The 20,191-nt window shown below is 38.6% G+C and overlaps 2 protein-coding genes and 1 long non-coding RNA gene across 4 annotated transcripts in view; 2 read left to right on the top strand and 1 right to left on the bottom strand.

The window, feature by feature from the left end:
- Positions 1-26: 26 nt before the first annotated feature.
- The window catches only part of LOC134817651 (tubulin-specific chaperone D-like), a 31,080-nt gene continuing 10,915 nt past the window's right edge, over positions 27-20,191 (bottom strand). For both annotated transcript variants that reach the window (XM_063826904.1, XM_063826906.1), the window contains exons 12-15: positions 3,930-4,087; positions 1,189-1,394; positions 841-967; positions 27-694 (exon numbers count right to left, since the gene is read on the bottom strand). In XM_063826904.1, coding sequence (XP_063682974.1) covers positions 539-694; positions 841-967; positions 1,189-1,394; positions 3,930-4,087 — 647 coding nt within the window. In that variant the 3' untranslated portion in view covers positions 27-538. The remainder of the gene's footprint in view (positions 695-840; positions 968-1,188; positions 1,395-3,929; positions 4,088-20,191) is intronic.
- LOC134817671 (uncharacterized) lies at positions 4,634-5,953 on the top strand. The gene is made up of 3 exons (XR_010160547.1): positions 4,634-4,714; positions 5,528-5,661; positions 5,825-5,953. It is a non-coding gene; the product is annotated as an uncharacterized LOC134817671 (long non-coding RNA).
- On the top strand, positions 6,385-18,824 carry LOC134817663 (uncharacterized). The gene is made up of 6 exons (XM_063826924.1): positions 6,385-6,430; positions 17,061-17,207; positions 17,466-17,612; positions 17,868-18,014; positions 18,226-18,302; positions 18,496-18,824. Exons 2-6 carry the CDS (start codon positions 17,068-17,070, stop codon positions 18,759-18,761), a joined length of 777 nt encoding a protein of 258 aa, XP_063682994.1. The 5' UTR covers positions 6,385-6,430; positions 17,061-17,067; the 3' UTR covers positions 18,762-18,824.

The raw sequence follows: 20,191 nt of genomic DNA, 5'->3' as shown, positions 1-20,191 counted from the left end.
GATAAGTAAACAGTAAAAAAGAGAAATTACGATTTCAAACTGTACATATTTATATGAAAATCCTTGTTCTTTTGACTAAAAATAATATTAACAACAAAGTAACGAATAGAAAACACTACAATAATAATATACTTATTTAAACACATACAAATTTAACATCAATAATCAAATAAAAAAGTTTTTTTTCTCATTTCTTCTCAGACCTTGAAAAATCAAAGATGTTACTTAAATTATGTAAATACTATGATAATAATAATATGAGTTATATGACAGTAATTGAGTAATATATCAACATTAAATTACTATGTTCACCCGAAAATAATTCCGATAACTAATTGATTTGGTATCACTGATTATATGGATTGTTGGTCACAAAATTAAAATTTGGAAGAACCTTGCCAGCGAGTGCAACCAAAGAATTTCAAAAGAATTACGAAACTATGTACAAGACATCTTACACACTTCACAGTGAGTTACCAATTGATTAATTAGTAAATAACTAGTTTAATTATCCTAAAGGTAAATCGTTTAAACAAGCTCAATATCCAGCCCTTCCCACCAAATCACTGTAACTATCGAACTGCTCGACGGTCGAAGCTTTAGGCTTTGCTTTGCTAGATTTCAGAAGTTTGGGCTGAGACACTCCAACCAGATCGCAAATCTTGTTCCGTTTAGCTCTCAACTCGTCTATATCCTGGATACGTTTGTTTGAATTTATATAGTCAGGTCAAATATCTAACATTCCGGATGTTTCCGTAATAATAATATAATAATATAAGTTTTAACGATATAATATTATGTAGTTCTTTATATTACAGACCCACGAGATGGGATACTTACGTTTGGATCTTCCCAAACGGTTTCTTCGAGAATCTGGGAAATTTCTTCCGTATTTGAAATGACATCATCAAATGTTACCAGTGCAGTGTAGAACGCATCCGCCATCCCTTTTCTTACTCGCGGGTACCTATAATGGGAACCAGAGAGTTGAGGGATCCGGGAAATGAACGGGATCTTCAGACTGGGTGCTCAGTAATTTATTTGTATTTTTAATCGTGAAAGGTGCTGTCAAAATTTCCATAGTGTCTAAATTCGAATATCCGAGTAAATTTGTTCGAATAATTGATAAATTTTAATACGGCACTCACTTAAAAACGTCAAGAATCATTAATAAAAACAATAAAATACCTATGACAAAGCAGGAGCATGATCTGACTGAGAACACACGAGTTATCAGTAAACTGGAGGCAATTAGCCAGAGGGCTCAGAGTCGCGAGTAATTTTCCCACGCTGCCACACCCTTTCAGTTCCAACTTTATTTGGTGGACAAACTTGGCGACAAAACCATTTCCCATCTCATCATCAAGGATCACATTCGTCAGCATTAACTCCACCTAAGTAAGGAGAATTATCTAGCAACAAGTAACAGGTTTCTTATTACAGCTGAGACAAGAACATTTAAATTTAACATAAACAGTGCAGATATTAAGCTGGTAAAATTCCCCCATAAAAAATATATAATAAGTTAAGAAACTTTATTTCGAGATAGCAACAAACTATAGAGGGAAATTTTTGAGGGAGTCACGGACTCCTGGCGCCCACCGGTGCCCGCGGGGCAGCCATGCCCCTATTTTGTCCAAATTATTTCGGACAGCAAAATCATATACATGGGATACAGGGTGTGGTACAGGGTGTACCACATAAAATGTGACTTTCCTCCACTTTTATGATTTTTGACAAAATTAAACTTCACGGTTATTTTTGACTGTATTTTCGGCAATATGATTGAATTTATAATAATGACTAGAAATATGACTAATAGTTAAGTATCTGCTCAAAAAAGCCGCCTTTCTCAAAAATGTCATATTGTAGTCTGCTATTGACATTATTTATGGCTGAGGTTGAAGATTTTCAAAATCTAACAAAAAACGTTTTTTGGCCTTATCTCAAAATTCTGCCCAGACAATCTCTTCTAAATGATCAGAATATATCCTGATAGTTTCAGGGTGATTGATCCAAAACTTTTGGAGAAAAAAATATTCTTAGACTCGATTTTCAATACGTGTGATAAACTTGATTTTCACTATGCGCAATATAATAGAAAATCGCTTACGCAATACAATTACTTATGAGCGCTGACCTTTGACCAGCGATAACTTCGGCTAAGAACATCATTTTTTGATAGGATTTGACTGAATTTGACTTCGCTGTATAATCTGTACTGATAAGGCACATTGATCAAAGTAAGAAAAGGTGTAGGCCGTAGAGGGAGTTAAAATATACGTGTACTTGACACATGTACTACGTTTAATTTAGAAATAAGTACTAATATTACGTTTCACAACATAATTTAAACAATTTTTGATAATGGTGTGTGGGGCATTTATTTTGATTTAATCAATTTTACTGTACTAAATATGTGGCGGGAGACTATTGGCTAGAGCTTTTTTGTTTTTAAAGAAGATATCATGGTCCCTTTTAAATTTTTATTATTTTGAAGTTTTCACCTTTGAGCCACATAAAGGGATAAGTCAGAGGCAACATATAAGTGCTACAAAGTTGTGCGGCTCGATTGTAGCAAATATTTGCGAAAAGTGCGGCAAATTGTTTTCAATTATGTCTTTTTGTGTTGGAAAGCTGCTAAAACAATAGGGAGCGTTCACAAGTTATGTCAGCAAGTTTTTGGTCACTTATACCCCCTCCGTGAGCAACTTTCAGCATTAAGCGATCCGGGCCCCTCGCACCCCCCTCCCCAAAATGTTATACTGCAATGTTCAATTTTGATTTAAGACTTAGATTTTGGGTAATAACCCTTCGGTAGGCAAGGAAGTTTTATGATTAACAGGAAACGATGTAACAGAGTCAATATATTTTAATTTTGCCATGGGGTGGCATTTGACAAGTTCTCATTCATCGTAGTCCGATAGTTTCACCGCATCCTTATACGCATGTTATATATATAGGAATAAGAACGAAAATTTAATAAATCTCGGCGTTTTGATCTAAAAATAATGTTGAGACGAATACTTTATTACAATCTGCTATGAATAATGCATATAATATTCATTATTTCATGGTATATTAACTAGTGTAAATTTAATAATAGACGAAGAAGCTGTCTTATTTATAATTATACAGGATGCTGCAACTGAGCTCTGGCATAAAGCCAAATACCTTCCTGCAACTATCTTAGCTTCCAAACTCCTACCGACCTACCGGTTCGTCGTTTTGATCTAAAAATAAAGTTGCGACGAATACTTTATTACAATCCGCTATGAATAATGCATATATTCATTATTTCATGGCATATTAACTAGTGTAAATTTAATACTGAACGGAGAAGCCGCCTTATTTATGATTATACAGGATGCTGCAACTGAGCTCTGGCATAAAGCCAAATACCTTCCTGCAACTCCCTTAGCTTCCAAACTCTTTATATACCGGCTTTCCCCCTGTTATTTCCTAGACCACTCTTCGTAGCTTTGCGTCTATCGTACCATGATCTCTGTACGAATTTTGTTTGCTATTGTTATATAAGTAATGATAAACAAGGCCGGTTTTTTCCTACTTGTTCGTCTTCAGTAGTTCTATCACAATAATGTGAAAACTGGAAAATTGATGTTTACCTCCCCCTCCCTGGCCTTAATGACAATGTCAGTATTGCAGAAATTTCGAATACTGACATTAATGGCATGGTAGTCGCATCCATATCCCCCGGCCCCCCTCCCCCCCTAGTTTTGAGAATGTGATTTGGTCCGGCCCGGAGTCCGTGGACCGTGTCCCCTATAGGTTTAGTCCCAGGCCTTACTTATTTTGTCAAATAGCTATCTCGAAATCAAGTTTCGCAAAACAATCAGGGTCATCCCCTTTAAATGACCGAATCTTTAAAGAAAAAAAGAAAATAATCAGCAGCTCAGAAAAAAAGGTACCGTTTTGAAAAGGGGGACCACGACACGATCATTTTTATAATCAGACACCAGGACTTTTATCAGACCATCACAAACACTCTGCAAGTCCTCCTCATGCTCCGTCAGGTAGTCTACAAAAGCTGAGGACGACGCTTTCACCAGGGACTCTGTTAGACCTCCTGAAATGTTGGTAGTAACAAAAGGGACAAAAGGATTTCGCGATTATTTTGGCCAAAAACAGGCTATACATTAAATTATACATAAAATTTGTCGCAAATAATGGGAAAAATCGCGATTCCGTACATGGCGCGATTTCCTTTTGTCCCTGGACTAGTAACTAGTATTGTAATAAATCATGATAATATATATAATGTTCGTAAAAGTGTTAATTGTTGCAAGGAATTTAAAACTTTCTTATCGCTGTTTATGACCAAATTAGGACAAAATATTTAATTGAACATTGAAGTTCTTAGTTCGAACTTGGACGACAAAATTTGGTCTCTTCAAATTGCAATTTATGTCATTAATTAACCTGAGACTTTATGGCCATAAAGTCTCAGGTTAATTAATTACATAAATTGCAATTTGAAGAGACCAAATATATGGGTCGTTTATAGCCGTTTTTTAAACAATAAACATGACAAAGTTTGTAAATACGTTTTTAATAGATCTTCAAAGCTGATTGTCGAGTATTTTCAAAAAGTACCCTAAATTACTTGTTTATCAGTATGTTTGAGTACGTGCACATCTTGATTGTTATTGCTTTTCTACAAGCACCGTGCTCTTCAACAGACCTCTCAAATATGGTACATATTTTTATTCATATCAACAGTAAAATTCCCAACATTTGATTTTATGTATTCTGGGTAAAATTATCTTTATCCCGGTTGTTGCGACAAGTAAAAATGCTCTTATTAGGGAAAGGAGATTACTCGACGTTTCAATGTAACTACATCGTATTCATGATCTAAAAACAAGTGTTAAAAATTCAAAACGTAAAAAACATATATCTAAGGCAAAATTTGTGTACATTAATTTATTTTTAATCAATCAACTTTATCCAAAAATTCGATACAAAATTATGAATTTTGTTATGACTTTTTTGAATCGAATTTTTGGATAAAGTTGATTGATTAAAAATAAATTAATGTACACAAATTTTGCCTCAGATATATGTTTTTTACGTTTTGAATTTTTAACACTTGTTTTTAGATCATGAATACGATGTAGTTACATTGAAACGTCGAGTAATCTCCTTTCCCTAATAAGAGCATTTTTACTTGTCGCAACAACCGGGATAAAGATAATTTTACCCAGAATACATTACAACAATGCGACTCATAAATAATACTCCAATCCGGATTTTACATTTGATTTTATCTGTGTATTTATTTCGTTAGCTTTAAAGCTTTCTGTCTCAACGACCACTATTTCGTACAACATGTTGATATGTATACGCATAATGGAAAATCAACATCAAAATATCTGTCCACCCCATCACATTCAGCTGACGGCGATTAACACATGTTTATTGAAAGCTTCTACAAGTTAAATCATCGTATCTCTTATATGTTTCTAACCCAACTCCACTCAGTAACATCAAAATATCAACATTTCAGCCACCACCATCAGATATAAAAGAACTAGCAATTGATGATCTAAAAGATCTCTTGATAACGTCTATACAGAATACAATGTCCTTACAAAACTTGGTGACTCAACAGACCCAGATGATCGTCAACATCATGCTTTTGTAAGTTTCGTGTTCGTATTATATAATAATTAATAATATAATAATTATTATTATAATAATTAATATACCTTGCTACTCCCTTAAAACTTCTTAAAAAATAGATGCTGTGTATGGGAAAATTTGCAGTTTTCCAGACACTCATGCCATGCTTTGAATCTTTCAGGGTAGGAGAAACGTCTAACAAAGTGGAAGAGCTGGAAACAACACTGACTCGGGAAATGGAAAACTTGAAAGCAACCATGAACGAGGAAGTTGTTGTCTTGAAATTGAAACTGGAGACATTAGAGGATAATACTGAGCACTCACTGGAGATATTGACTGAATCTAGGTTGAGAACATGGATCGGGGGAGGGCCAGGGGGAGGGAGGCGGGGCATTCTTTCATTCTTAATTTAATGTTTACATCGTGTAATTTATGGTATAAATTATACATCGCTCCATGATACTGATAAGACTTAACTTTTATTTAGGCAATTCCCGACGTGAGAATGAACTATTAAGCTATTTATAGTACATAATCAACTGCTTTATAGAGGACTCAGGTATGATACTTCAGACTTGAAAAAGTAATAATGATTATTTTTCAGCTCCAATGTGAAGACCGAAGTGGAAGAGCTTGAAAAAACATTGACTCAGGAAATGGAAAACACGAAAGCAAACATGAACGAAGACATTGTTGCTGTGAAAGTGAAACTGGAGACATTAGAGGATAATACTGAGCGCTCACTGGTGACATTGACTGAAACAGTACAAGCTCTGCAAACAACCAGGTTGAGAACATGGGCCGGGGGAGGGGGGGGGGGGCATTCCTTCGTTTTCAAGTTAATGTTTACATCGTGTAATTTATGGTATAAATTATACATCGCTCCATGATAGATTCAATTTCAGGACGTGGCAGGGTCTGAATGATATTTTTTTATGTTTAGGAGTTACAAATGATTAGGTAAGATACTTTCTAAGAAGATGGGGGGGGGGGGGGGGTGGCTTACCCGTAACAGATATAAAGAGATAAATGACTTAATTATGTGACATTTGAATCTTTTTGGACCACATATTAAAATTTGGTTAACTTTCATAGCATACTCCTTGAGATACAAGTATTTTAAAATGCTTCACACAATTTTGACAGTGAAATATCAATCTGTAGAGCTCTAGTGCCACCTTTTTATGAACGTGTCCATATGTGCGCCTGAGGGCAATTTAATGATTTCGCCCTTTAGGACCAGGATTACCAATAGAAGTTGCATAACTTAACGGCTCTGGTTTCTAATGTCTTAAAAGGACCCTATGTCGAGAAAAATAGTAGACATCAAATTGCAAACTCAACTACACCTAGATTCTAGCAGATCTAGCTCATGACCAGTATTTTTGCACCTCAGTGAAAATCATTATATCTCATTTTTCCTTCAAAAGTGAGAAATTGGGGCCTACGCCCAACAGAATCTTCATAGTGTTAGAATAAACATGGATAATGTGGTCATATTAAGCCCGATCTTCAAGCTCTAAAACCTTTAGATGCTGAAGTATAAATTTCCCACTTATGCGACTAATATGAAACATAAGTGATTAGTATAGAACTAGAGGTACCATTAGTAGGTCATTGGTAATGGTCCATTACCAATGACCTACTTACTTAATTAACTTGTTTGAGGGGACAATATTTTTACACAGCCAAGTGCACTCTCGACACCTTCCGGCTACTAGAGTAAATAGAGTGGAGATGTAATTGGAATAGTGATGAGTTTTTCAACAAAGGCTACAAAAGGGTAAACGCAAGAGGACGCGAAAAGAATCATAATTAACGAAAGCTACTGCAGGGGAAAGCAAGGGGACGTGAAAAGACAAAAGATCAAGGTGTAGCATATCGTGGACGTGATAGGTTTGCAGGGAGATGAGATGCAAACCACACACACAGTAATATATTACATTATATATATGAGGCAGATTGACCTAAAGGTTAGTTCAGTTGATCTCTCTTTTGGGGATGTGATTTGGAGCAGAACCTGTTATGGTTTGGTTCTGGTCGGCCTGGATACATGGAATTATATTTTAGATCACGGAGAGCCATGGTGAATATGTTAAGGTTACTCAGTATTAGTCTGGTACCTTTAATTGAGATGAGATTAGTAAGCTTAGATTTATTTAGTTCTGGTTATTGTACTATTATCGTAACTATCTAAAGTAGTAAGTTATCCCTTTTTCATCTTTGAGATTACAACTATAGGTGCTTTAGTCGCTTAAGGCCACAGGGGGGGGGGGGGGGTCCGAGGTCGATTTTGAGATTTTGAGATATGTTGTAGAGCTCGATCTAAATTTTCAAATGCTTTTGTCCTTACCGAAAACAAAGTTTCCTATTTGAAGATATCGCGCGTTGAATTTTGAGGTTTACCTGTAATTCTATTGTAAATGAAAACTCTAGGAGAAGATAGATTTTGAAGTCAAAAATTCGAGGTTTTCAGGAGAGGCAAAAAACTGTTTTTTTATGTTATGTGATTTTTGAGTATTTTGCCTTTATTTGTATATTTTTTCAAAGTTTAACTGCTGAAATAACACAAAAACAATAAAAACAAAGCTTATCGTAGTTTTCAGTTGTAATGGCATCAATATTTCTGCCCTCCATTATCGATTTATCAAAAAAATGAGGTTATTTGAAGAATTGGTTAACCTCATTTATAAAAAAAAGTAAAATAGCTACAGACAAATGAGTAGTGGCAAAGTATCCACCACAAAAATATATATTGATTCAAAGCATAATATGTTTTTGCATTTTTTGAAGCCTCGACCCCCCCCCCCCTGTGGCCTTTATCGCATTTTTAACTAAACTGAATTATCTATGAATTGACTAACCAATTTATAGCCAATACAACAGTAAGTTGTGGCGGGTTTAAAGTCAAGTCAATTGATTCTATGATTTATTTATTGCCCAACTGATTTTAGATGAAGTTGTTCGTTGCATTCTGTGCTGCTCTGGTTGCTCTGGCGGCCGCAGATGACTGCAATGTCCCCAAAAAGGTTGTCTATGGTGGAGATATCGCCGGAGCTAAGTGGACCACACCTAACTTCCAGGCATGCAAGGATAGCTGCAGAACTGATCACAGGTTCCATATAATTATAAAGACATTTATAAACGCGCTCTCTTTAATCATTTAATTATGTTGTATCTATCATTATGTTGGAATACATTTTCATATTAAAAAACATTTACAATTGAATATAAGCACCAATGTAATTATCGTCTTACCACCGTGTTTTGGTTCAGCCGAAATAAATTTTACTTTGATGTTTTACATATTGTTTCTCACTCCAGCTGAGTCTGGTAGCGTTGAGTCTCATGGATATTTTTCTAGCTCTCTTTTTCCATGTTTTTGCTTCACAGGAGATATTGTGGTCTTTTCTATTGAATATAACTGTAATACATTGATGTAAAGTTTATTTGAATTTTGAAATAAAAAATATCTCCGGTTTATTTCTTTAAATACAAATTTCCACAGGTGTCACGCAGTAGTCTACTACAACACTGGAATTAAGAAGGGGATCGTGTTTTCTGAAAGACGACACACATGGACCACGTGTAAGTGCCATATGGGCCACTTCCGCCTTCAAACCCTGCCTCAGCAAGGAGGGACCTTGCCCGGCTAACCAGTACAAGAGTTCCCCGCTGGAATGTGCAAACTGCCCTAAAAATTGGTACTCCAGACCAGGTTCTACGTCTTTAAAAGACTGTCACTTCTTGCGTGGCGTGTACTGCTGGATGCGTATAACAATGTACGACCATATAGTATCTACTCGGACGAGATGAACTTCGATGATGCTAAGATAAAGTGCTTTTTTTAGCGCTCGATGCAAGGGAATAACCTGTGCGTGGAATTTTGGTAAAGCTGAAAAGTGCGTTTTGATTGGACGTTTTTGTTTACAGTAATTCTAAGCAGCAGAACACCATGGCTTACAGAAAATTGTGTTAAAACGTGAAATATTCGAGGACTGAAATAGTGGAAGTTAGAAATATCTTTTTAGATTACTGTATAACCTTGCTTACAGTTACATATATTATTTAGAATTGTTTTGAGACAAATAGTAAGATCAGTTATTACGAATAATGATTGTCATAACGAGTCCTATTAAATTTCATCAATTATACAAAGACTTTTAATCCTTAAATTATAAGTGAACACGCAAATAAGTTATGTAGTGACAGTTATTACTATTTCAATTCTGCTAAACTTATTGTTTGTAACTGGAAACACGTAAATGGTAAACAAAAAACCCATTACGGGTAAAACCCCCCCCCCCCCCCCCCCCCCCCCCCCACCCCCCCCCCCCCCCCCCCCCCCCCCCCCCCCCCCCCCCCCCCCCCCCCCCCCCCCCCCCCCCCCCCCCCCCCCCCCCCCCCCCCCCCCCCCCCCCCCCCCCCCCCCCCCCCCCCCCCCCCCCTAAAGCGTCACCTGTTTTTTGGGCCCAGATTGCCGAGTTAGGGCTAAATTTACAGGGTTCTGAAGTGTCTAGGAATAATATTTAAACCTTTTTCTAGCCTGCCAGGAAGATTTGGAAATTTGAAAATAAAATCAGTACAATTTTTTTGACGTTGAAATGGAGTTTGTTTTAAAACACCACCCCTAAAATGTCAACTCTATATGTGTGATAATTACAAAATTTACAGGATGCCTGATTTATCTTTTGCCACTAGTACTATTTGTTTTTGTCTTATTAAAACATTAAGCTACTTGAAAACATTCACTCACTAAAGGAAGTACCTCAAAACCAAAACCTAAATTCACTCCACCCCCTTAAACGCCAAGCCAAAAAGTCAGCTAAAAACCGGTTTGCAGCACTCAGAATGTTGCTGGGCAAATTATTTAATTTTAACCACTTCTGGGACTAATATAACCTATTCTGAGAGGTACAAGAGTTCGAACCAGAATTACTCTCACTGTTGAAAAAAATGGTAAATTTAGTCAATTTACTTTTTATTGACATTTTGGGGACTTTTTTTGAATACCCAGAACTTACGCGGCAAAACATAACTCAGTCAACACAAATTTACACCTGTAGTTAGATTATCTCTACCTATAATTCAAAGAATTATTCTGTATGTAACCGCCCACGTCAAACAGACGAGAAATAGAAGGTTGCATAGTGACCATGGTAACGAGGATTGGTTACACGCACGTGCACGTGCAATGATTGTTTTAACGTCATTTTGATCGGTTTTTGTGATATTACCTGGTGTTTAGGGACAAGCAACATTTAACTCGGCTGTATCTTTGGTTGTGACGGATAGTTTTTGAGCGCTAAAAACGACTGCCAAAAGAAATAGAAAACTACTAGATACATATCATCCCTGTTACCACGGCCACGGGCTTCCTAGTCACACTATAATCAGAGATAAAATTCTGTAGTATGTACGACCCGCCCACGTGCAAATCCACAACAAAAAGCAAAAAGTTGAAAGGTAACCCATGCCCAGGAGGGTTGTCGGGTTGTTACACGCACGTGCACGTGCCAAAGATTGTTAAAAAACGGTCAATTTTTATCGGTTTTGTTGAAAGTACGTTGTGTTAAGTGCGAGCAACATTTTTAAATCGGCTTGTATCTCTATCGGTTGTGTAGATTTTTTTACAAAATCGCGAATTAAACTTACAAAACAAAAAAATATAATAGCGCACTTCCCAGTGAACCAAGGGGTTTTCTAGTCTAGTTTATAAACTAGCAATTGCAAAAAAATCAATGGATTCCCATGTGATTTCAACCTTGTGCAAATTGCATGTTTTTAATTTGCATTTTTTGGGAATTTTAACATCATCCTGCATTTGGGCAATTTTTAGTGACCTGTAGTCAATTAACCAACCCAGTACTCGATTCTGACCTTCTCTATAGACTAATTGTGACAGCTTTTTAGCAAAATTGAATGTCCATAAACGACGGTTTTTTGGTACCTTACTAGTTTATGGTAAAAACCTAATGATATGCCCCCTAAAAATGTCAAATTTGTATTTGTTCGCATGGTGTGTCGATAATAGCACTTCGTTATTGGCACTTGTTAAATTATTAACATCAACTATTAAACGAAATTTGAGTATGCAGTGCATCTTAGGAAAAGCCTGATAATATGATCAGGTTAAAATGAATGACATTTAGGGGGGATAATAAGACATTTTAGAGGGGATGTTTATTGCGATTAATAAAATAAAACTAATTCCATGAGCTGCCAAAGCTTCCAATATTACCATTGATGCTAATATGATGTTTAATAAGCTGGTACCGCCTTCCATTTTAATGGTGGGTAGTAATTATTGAGTAATGTACATAACTTTCCAATCTCCAGTGCTGTCATATGTACAAAGTTGCTAAAAATATGTAAATACCACTATACTAGACCGAAACTGAGTTAATATTGATGAATTCTTCCAGAGTTATAAAATTTGCGCTTTTTTTCAAAAATAACAAATCGTACCAATGAAAAATGCCCTTATGGCATCAATTTAGATTTCAATTTCAGGATGTGGCAGGGTCTGAATGATATTTTTATGTTAAGCGGAGTTACCAAAGAATTAGTAAGATACTTTCTAAGCAAGATGGGGATCCACTCAATCAAGAGATGGCGTTTTAGGGTTGGGTGACCAGTTTAGGGGGAGTTTACCCGTATAAGCCCAAAACATCACTGAAAATTGTTCGTTTTGCTGCCTATCTTAACAGTACAAGGTGATGATAACACACTAGTTCTCACTTTTTTCCAAATTCCTAAGTTGTCCCTTTTGCTTTTACTTTATAGACCTACTCTGTATTACAGGCTATCTGCTGCGTTGAACTAACCCGAACTTGCTAAGTTGAAACATTGCCAACAGTTACCTAGCAACCCTTGGCTGTGCCAGACACACGAAACACCTAATTGTACAGGCCATCTATGACATGTACCCTTTTCAGCTCCAAGAACTGCAGCGTGATACCGCTGAATCTGAATAACCACGGAAAGGTCAATTTAGTACACAATAGACACATCTTGTAGTTGACAATAAGGTGTTGCTGCGAGACAATGCTTCTCATATAAATGTGGGGGAGGTGTGCCTTTTATTGGTAACGACCATAATTGCAAACGGACATGGGATAGGCTTGGATACTCAAACGCTCGAAATGCTGCTTTTAAAGTTATCTCTTGCTTTATAACAAACCAATACATTTTCCTAGATGTCTTCTCGTTGACGGACCTCCTAATTCTGTCATCATCAGCAACATATTGAATCTCCGCATACATATCAACGAACCACTCCTTAATTAACCCTTCTAAATGTAAGCGACAGACTCCACGAATTGAAAACATTAGGGTGGGGGGGGGGGGGGGGGGGGGGGGGGGGGGGGGGGGGGGGGGGGGGGCCAAGTGTATTTGTAGCTAATTTTGTAGATAAATGTAGAATGGATAATCCACGAAAAAAGTGTATGACATTCTACAAATATCTACATTAATCTCCAAAATTCAGTAGAATTATCTGGGCATTAACTTTCAATTTCATCACGTTTTAATATATCAGTGCTTTAATGATATTATCTGACTACTTGCACAGTTCTTCTATGTTTATTTTGAGTGTATTTACAATAGGAGATTAGTTCCATAACACTATCATACAATAGAGAAAAGCAAATGATCCAAAAGGGTGGAACTATCTTATTTAATGTTGCATATATGGGGGGCGGCGGCGGGGGGGGGGGGGGGGGGGGACTAAGTTCTTGATATCTAGTACCGGTGCTGTCAGTCACTGAATTCCAACCATGCATCTCCGCCTGACTAGGAGAATAAAAGAGGTACTGTTAAATATGGCAAAATACAATTGTCACAGGTGGAATGAGGAGGAGGAGGTGGAAGAGGAGGCTAGGAGGACTGTTGAGAAGAGGGGACTGAGGAGAAGGAAGAGGGAGAACTGAGGAGGAGGACTGAGAGAAGGAGGAAGAGGAGAGGACTGAAAGGAAAGGAGGAGGAGAGGATGAGGACTTCCTGGGGAGAGGAGGAGACTAAGGAGAATTATTAAGGAGGATGAGGATCACTGATCGGCTTAGGGAGAGGCCGAGGGTACTTATTTTATCTTAAACGCCGAAGGCCGAGGAGTGCCATCTTAGTTAAGAACCGAGCCGAGGGGAAGCCGATGGGTGCTTATTTTATTTGACCGCGGCCAGAGGTCAAGCCTAGAATAGCCCTTTGAAATAAACGCCATCATGTATTAGGAAAAAAAATAGGAATACTGTGTTCAGAAATGAGAAATGAGAATGTGTCGTACATATAAGAAGCTGAGGAAGGAAAAGGATAACTGAGGAGAGGACTGAGGAAGAAGAGGACTGAGGTGAGTGGAGGAGGTTGAGGAGGACTGAGGGGAGGAGAGGAAAAATAACTTCCAGGAGGAGCAGTAGACTGAGAAGGAGAGGACAGAGGAGGCGAGGATGAACTAGGAAAGGAGAATGACTGGGAAGAAGGAGGACTGATGAGGACTGAGGAGGAGACTTAGGAGGAGGTGGAGGACTGAGGAGAAGATGGGGGAAGTCGGAGGATGTTGGAGAAGGAGGAGGAGGAAGCACTAAATGTTATTTTCGTGAGAGTTTTTGTCCGTTCTGTATCCGTTTATGTCCGTTTTTTTGTCCGCTATCTGAGAAGAGGATGCGGATGGGGAGACGGAGGACTGAGAAAGAACTGTACATGCGATGACTGAGCGGAGGAGGAGTTTGAGGAGGACTGAGGAAGAGAGGGAAGGAGGTTGCAGGAGACAGTGAAGAGAAGGACTGAGGAGGAAGAGTTAGGAGGAGGACTGAGGAGGAAGAGTTAGGAGGAGGGGGAATGAGGAGGAAGAGTTAGGAGGAGGGGGACCGATGAGGAAGAGGTTAGGAGGAGGAACTGAGGCGGAAAGTTAGGAGGAGGGGACAGAGGAGGAAGACCTTAGGAGAGGAGGGCCTGTAAAAATGTCCGCTTTCTGAGGAGGAGGATGCGGAAGGGGAGCCGGAGAGACTGAGAAGGAACAGTACAATGAACATCGATGACTGCGGAGGAACTGAGGAGGGAAGGATGACTGAGGAAGAGGACTGAGGTAAGAGGAGGACTGAGGATAGGGAGGCATAGGTGGTGAGGAGGACTGGAGGAAGGGAGGACTGCAGGAAGAGGAAGGTCTGTAGGAGGATGAATAAGGAAGAGGATGTCAGGATGAGGAAGAGGATGACGTAGGAAACACTGAGAAGGATGACAGGAGGATGAACCATCTAACTGTCATTTCCGTAATCAGTTTTAGACATCACTCCGGACTGCGGAGGACGGAAGATTGAAGAGGAGGAGGAGGAGTTTTGAGGGACTGAAAGGAGAAGGACTGATGAGGAGAAGGACTGAGAGAGAAGCCGACTGAGGAGGGGAGTGTAGAGGACGAGGGGGAGGGAGGAGGAGGAGGAGGGAGGAAGGAGGAGGAGAAGGAGGAGTAGGAGGGAGGAGAGGGAGGGGGGGAGGAGGGGAGGAGGAGAGAGGAGGAGAGGGGATAAGGAGGAGGAAGACTTGTGAGGAGGAAAGGACCAAGGAGGAAAGGATCAGGTGTGTTGACTATATCGTAATCCACCTCATGGGCAAGAGATCGCAGTCATCATCAGATATGCTTGTGAAATTAGTAAGAATTATTTGAGAAGCCGTCCTGCAGGCTTGCAAACTTTCTGGCGTATAGTTGTGCGAAACATACTTACCCGACCCTTGGAATCATGACATTTGAACTCCTCAGCTTCGCTTTCTTGATCGAAAGCTGAGCTAAAAATCCCCCCCCCCCCCCCACCCCCTCCTGAAGACGAGGAGGTCTGAGGAGATGATATGGAGGAGGATGTCAGGATGAGGAAGAGGATGCGTAGGAACACTGAGAAAGGAGAAAGGAGATGAAACATCTAAAGTTATTTCCGTAACAGTTTTTGTTCGCTCCGAACAAATCATGACATTTGAACACTCTCAGCCTGGCTCCGCTTTCTTGATCGAATGCTGATGCCAAATCCCCAAAATTAGTTTTTTCCCCCCCGTTCCAGCAACAGAGTTTCTGCCGATCTGTATGTCGATCGTTCGAAGGGTTGTGCTGAAACTAGTTTGCGCTCCGCATCGCTTTTCCTCCGATTCTACCATATTACTAAAGTAGCATCCAGTGCAAAGTGGGACAGGTCCCACTTCAACATTCCCACACTCAGTCAACTCCTGCAGGGTCTCAATTTAAACCCCTCTCATTCAATCGGATGAGTTTTCATCTTCTAATATATGCAGGAAAGGTAACTTGAACTTCTTTACCATCGTCCACGAACAGCCTTGGTACCTCGTTTCCATGGCTTTTGTTCAACGATCTATTTTATTGTCACTTTGAACATCAAATCGTGGACCTCCTTCGTATCATTCTTCCATGTCTCGTGTGGTAGTGGAACTTCTTCCCTGAAATACTGCGTCCACGGGAATGGGCATAGGCTTCATGTCATCTGCAAAAGCGAGTTCTTTACGAAGATTTCTTTTTTTAGCATCAAAAATCCTAGTAGGTTTATGTTGTTATTTTTTGCGAAAAAGGGAGATAGAGAATGAGTCCTTTTCCGAAAAAGTACTTTTTCAGATTTTTAAAAAAAAAGTCTGAAAAGTTAAAAAAATGAAAAACATCTTTTATATTAGTTTCAGGGGAAAAAAAAAAAAAAGATTGGAACAAGTTTTTACCTTGCCCCTGGGGATAAAACCCCTTGCTAAAAAGCCCTCGCTAAAAAAAAGGATGTCTTCAAAAAAAAGTCCTGTGGCTAAATATCCTTCTCTAAAAAAAAAATACTGTAAAAACGGACGACCAGAAAACAAGTAAAAGGTTTTTTTGGGACGGTCAGTCAGTTTTAAAAACATGAGAAAGTTTAGGCAAAAAGCATATAGGGGTTTTTGTCCTTGATGAAATTATATAAAGTGGTTAAACAAATAAAAAAAAAAAACCAAAAATTAAAGGTTTTTTAATGCCCCATGTATGTTACTAAAAAGCTTTTTTGGAACCCAAAATGTTTAAAAACAGTAATGGATAAAGAAAATCACACAAATATTTCTATAAATTTTTTTGTAGATAAAGTAGTTTTTTTGTTATTGTCAATGGTTTTAAATTCACGAAAAAAAGTGGAGACATTTAAAAAATTTTCTACAAATATTCCACTTGGCCCCCCCCCCCCCCCCCCCCCCCCCCCCCCCCCCCCCCCCCCCCCCCCCCCCCCCCCCCCCCCCCCCCCCCCCCCCCCCCCCCCCCCCCCCCCATGATACTGATAGGACTTAAGTTTTATTTAGGGCAAGTCCCGACGTGAGAATGAACTATGAAGCTAATATACAAAAATCGACTGCTTTATAGGGCTCAGTAATGATACTTCAGAGTTCAGATTTGAAAAAGTAATATTGAATATTTTCAGCTCGAATATGCAGACTGAGGTAGGAGGTACCACTGATAAAGTGGAAGAGCTGGAAACAACATTGACCGGGAAATGGAGAATACGAAAGCAACACAAGCGCTCACTGGTGACATTGACTGAATCAGTACAAGCTCTGCAAACAACCAGGTTGAGAACATGGGCCGGGGGGGGGGGGGGGGGGGGGGGGGCATTCCTTTATTCTCAATTTAATTTTTACATCGTGTAATTTATGGTATAAATTATACATCGCTCCATGATACTGATAGGACTTAATTTTTATTTAGGGCAAGTCCCGACGCGAGAATGAACTATGGAGCTAATATACAAAATCGACTGCTTTATAGGGCTCAGGTATGATACTTCAGAGTTCAGATTTGAAAAAGTAATATTTATAAATATTTTCAGCTCGAATATGCAGACTGAGGTAGGAGGTACCACTGAGAAAGTGGAAGAGCTGGAAACAACATTGACCCGGGAAATGGAGAACACGAAAGCAAACAAGCGCTCACTGGAGATATTGACTGAAACAGTACAAGCTCTCCAAACAACCAGGTTAAGAACATGGGCCGGGGGAGGGGGGGGGGGGCATTCCTTCATTCTCAATTTAATGTTTACATCGTGTAATTTATGGTATAAATTATACATCGCTCCATGATACTGATAGGACTTAAGTTTTATTTAGGGCAAGTCCCGACGTGAGAATGAACTATTAAGCTATTTATAGTACAAAATCGACTGCTTTATAGGGCTCAGTAATGATACTTCAGAGTTCAGATTTGAAAAAGTAATATTTATGAATATTTTCAGCTCGAATATGCAGACTGAGGTAGGAGGGACCACTGATAAAGTGGAAGAGCTGGAAACAACATTGACTAGAGAAATGGAGAACACGAAAGCAAACAAGCGCTCACTGGTGACATTGACAGAATCAGTACAAGCTCTGCAAACAACCAGGTTAAGAACATGGGCCGGGGGAGGGGGGCCGGAGGGGGGGCATTCTTTCATTCTCAATTTAATGTTCACATCGTGTAATTGATGGTATAAGTTAATGGTTCATTGTTCCGTGAGAGGACTGTTAAAGTTTTAGAAACAAGCCCCCACGAGAGAATGAACTAATATTAATATAAACATGATATAATTATAAAGCTAATATGATTAATTTTAGTTCGAATGTGATGATTTTAAATGGCGAAGAGAGCGCTGGAAATGCACGATGTGCCAAAGTGTGTGCTGGAACAACTGGTAATTCCACAATTTTATTAGACTTGTTGCACTCCGTAATTTATGACATATAAATTGTCCATATAATCTCAGTTCAATGCTTTACTATATCTCTTCATTAATGGAATTGTTATGTATGTAATTACCATTATCATTACTATATATATATAAGTAACATCAAATTATGAATTCAACTAACACACGTTTTATTCAGGTAGAAGTTCAACCAGTCATTCACGTTATGGCTCTCAGGACATCTCCATATATGTAAACATTAGCGGGTGTGGGTTCGTTAAAATACCGACAATAACAACATCAGTAGAGGGACGTGGCGGTCACGACGAAGCTACAGGTACCTCTTCGGTTTATTCCGCAACAAGAACAGGATTCACGATGCGCTTCAGAAGGGGACATGCTTCTCATTATGCAACAATTTACAACTGGAATGTTGAATGGATTGCAATAGGCTACACGTGTTAAAAACTATCTCCAAAACATCATCATGGTGAATACGGAGCTAAGAACTATTGCATGGGTTTTTTTTATTTTTATTTTTTTTATCTAGACACTTATTTTACTTCGGTGTATTCCAACAGCCACAATGTTACACAAGTGCAACCAGCCAATTACAGGAAGCCGAAGGATCTTTTTTGGCCAGTGACGGTTAAGGTAGTGTGTACCATACTTTCTTCGTCCGAGACTTTGCTGCAATGTGCAGCTCCTCATTTAACCCTCACACCCGATTTCTCGAGTATTCGGCTGAGTAGACCGGGGGGCTGCATAGACCACTCATGATCCTTAGCTGAACGTCGACGACGCTCACCCCACGACCAGGCAGTCAGTGGGTTTCGAACTCGCAACCTTACGATTGTAAGACAGGCGTTCTAACCAACTGCGCTACCTGGCCATGGTTCATTGTTCCATGAGAGGACTATTAACGTTTTTGAAACAAGCCCCCACGAGAGAATGAACTAATTATATTAATATAAACATGATATTATAAAGCTAATATTATGATTAATTTCAGTTCGAATGTGATGATTTTAAATGGTGAAGAGAGCGCTGGAAATGCACGGTGTGCCAAAGTGTGTGCTGGAACAACTGGTAATTCCACAATTTTATTAAACTTGTTGAACTCCGTAATGTATAACATATAAATTGTCCATATAATCTCAGTTCAATGCTTTACTATATCTCTTCATTAATGGAATCTTAGTGAAGACTGAAGATGTAGTTAGTTAGTTAGAAGATGTATCTATATTATATTTTTAATTTTAAACTTGACGAAACAAAAAAAACACTGAAAATTTACCAAAATTTACCCTTCTTCTTGACCAATTCCAGCTCGCAAATGGAGTTGAAACCTCGCGATTTTTACAAGGGTTGTAGAAAAAGGACAGGAATACGAGACAGCATTCTTAGAATTTTGATTTAGGCTTTAGATTTTGTATAATTAACGTCGGAAGTGAGGTAAAATTAACGTTAGAATAACGGTGTTATTTTAGCAAAGGATACCTGCGTCGTGGCTTCAAGAGATTGCACGTGCTCTAGCAAGCACACATTAGCAACGCGCGTTGCCATGCTTTATGAAACGTCATGACTAGTTCACTTTTACGCTCACGCTATGACTATTCATAACTTTGGTTGTGATTGATATCTTTTTATGAGGTAAAAAGTATCGTTTAGGGAATTTGAATACTTACAACGTTGTTGTCATTGTAAAATAAAATCCATGATTTCTAAAGTATAACATAGCTACTAGCTAGCTAGATAAGACGATGAAAAGAAATTAAAACATAACTGATTTATAAAATTTTCTCGAACAAAGCTTTCGACTAGCGGGTTTCTAGTATTGTATAATGTAAAGAAACTTTGGTGACTTTTTTATTTTGGTGACTATTTTATTTATC

This window comes from Bolinopsis microptera, chromosome 6 (genome assembly GCF_026151205.1).
Source record: "Bolinopsis microptera isolate Bmic1 chromosome 6, MBARI_Bmic_1.0, whole genome shotgun sequence".
Lineage (NCBI taxonomy): Eukaryota > Metazoa > Ctenophora > Tentaculata > Lobata > Bolinopsidae > Bolinopsis > Bolinopsis microptera.
The sequence above is the reverse complement of the archived record's forward strand: the minus strand, read 5'-3'. Positions and strand labels throughout refer to the sequence as shown.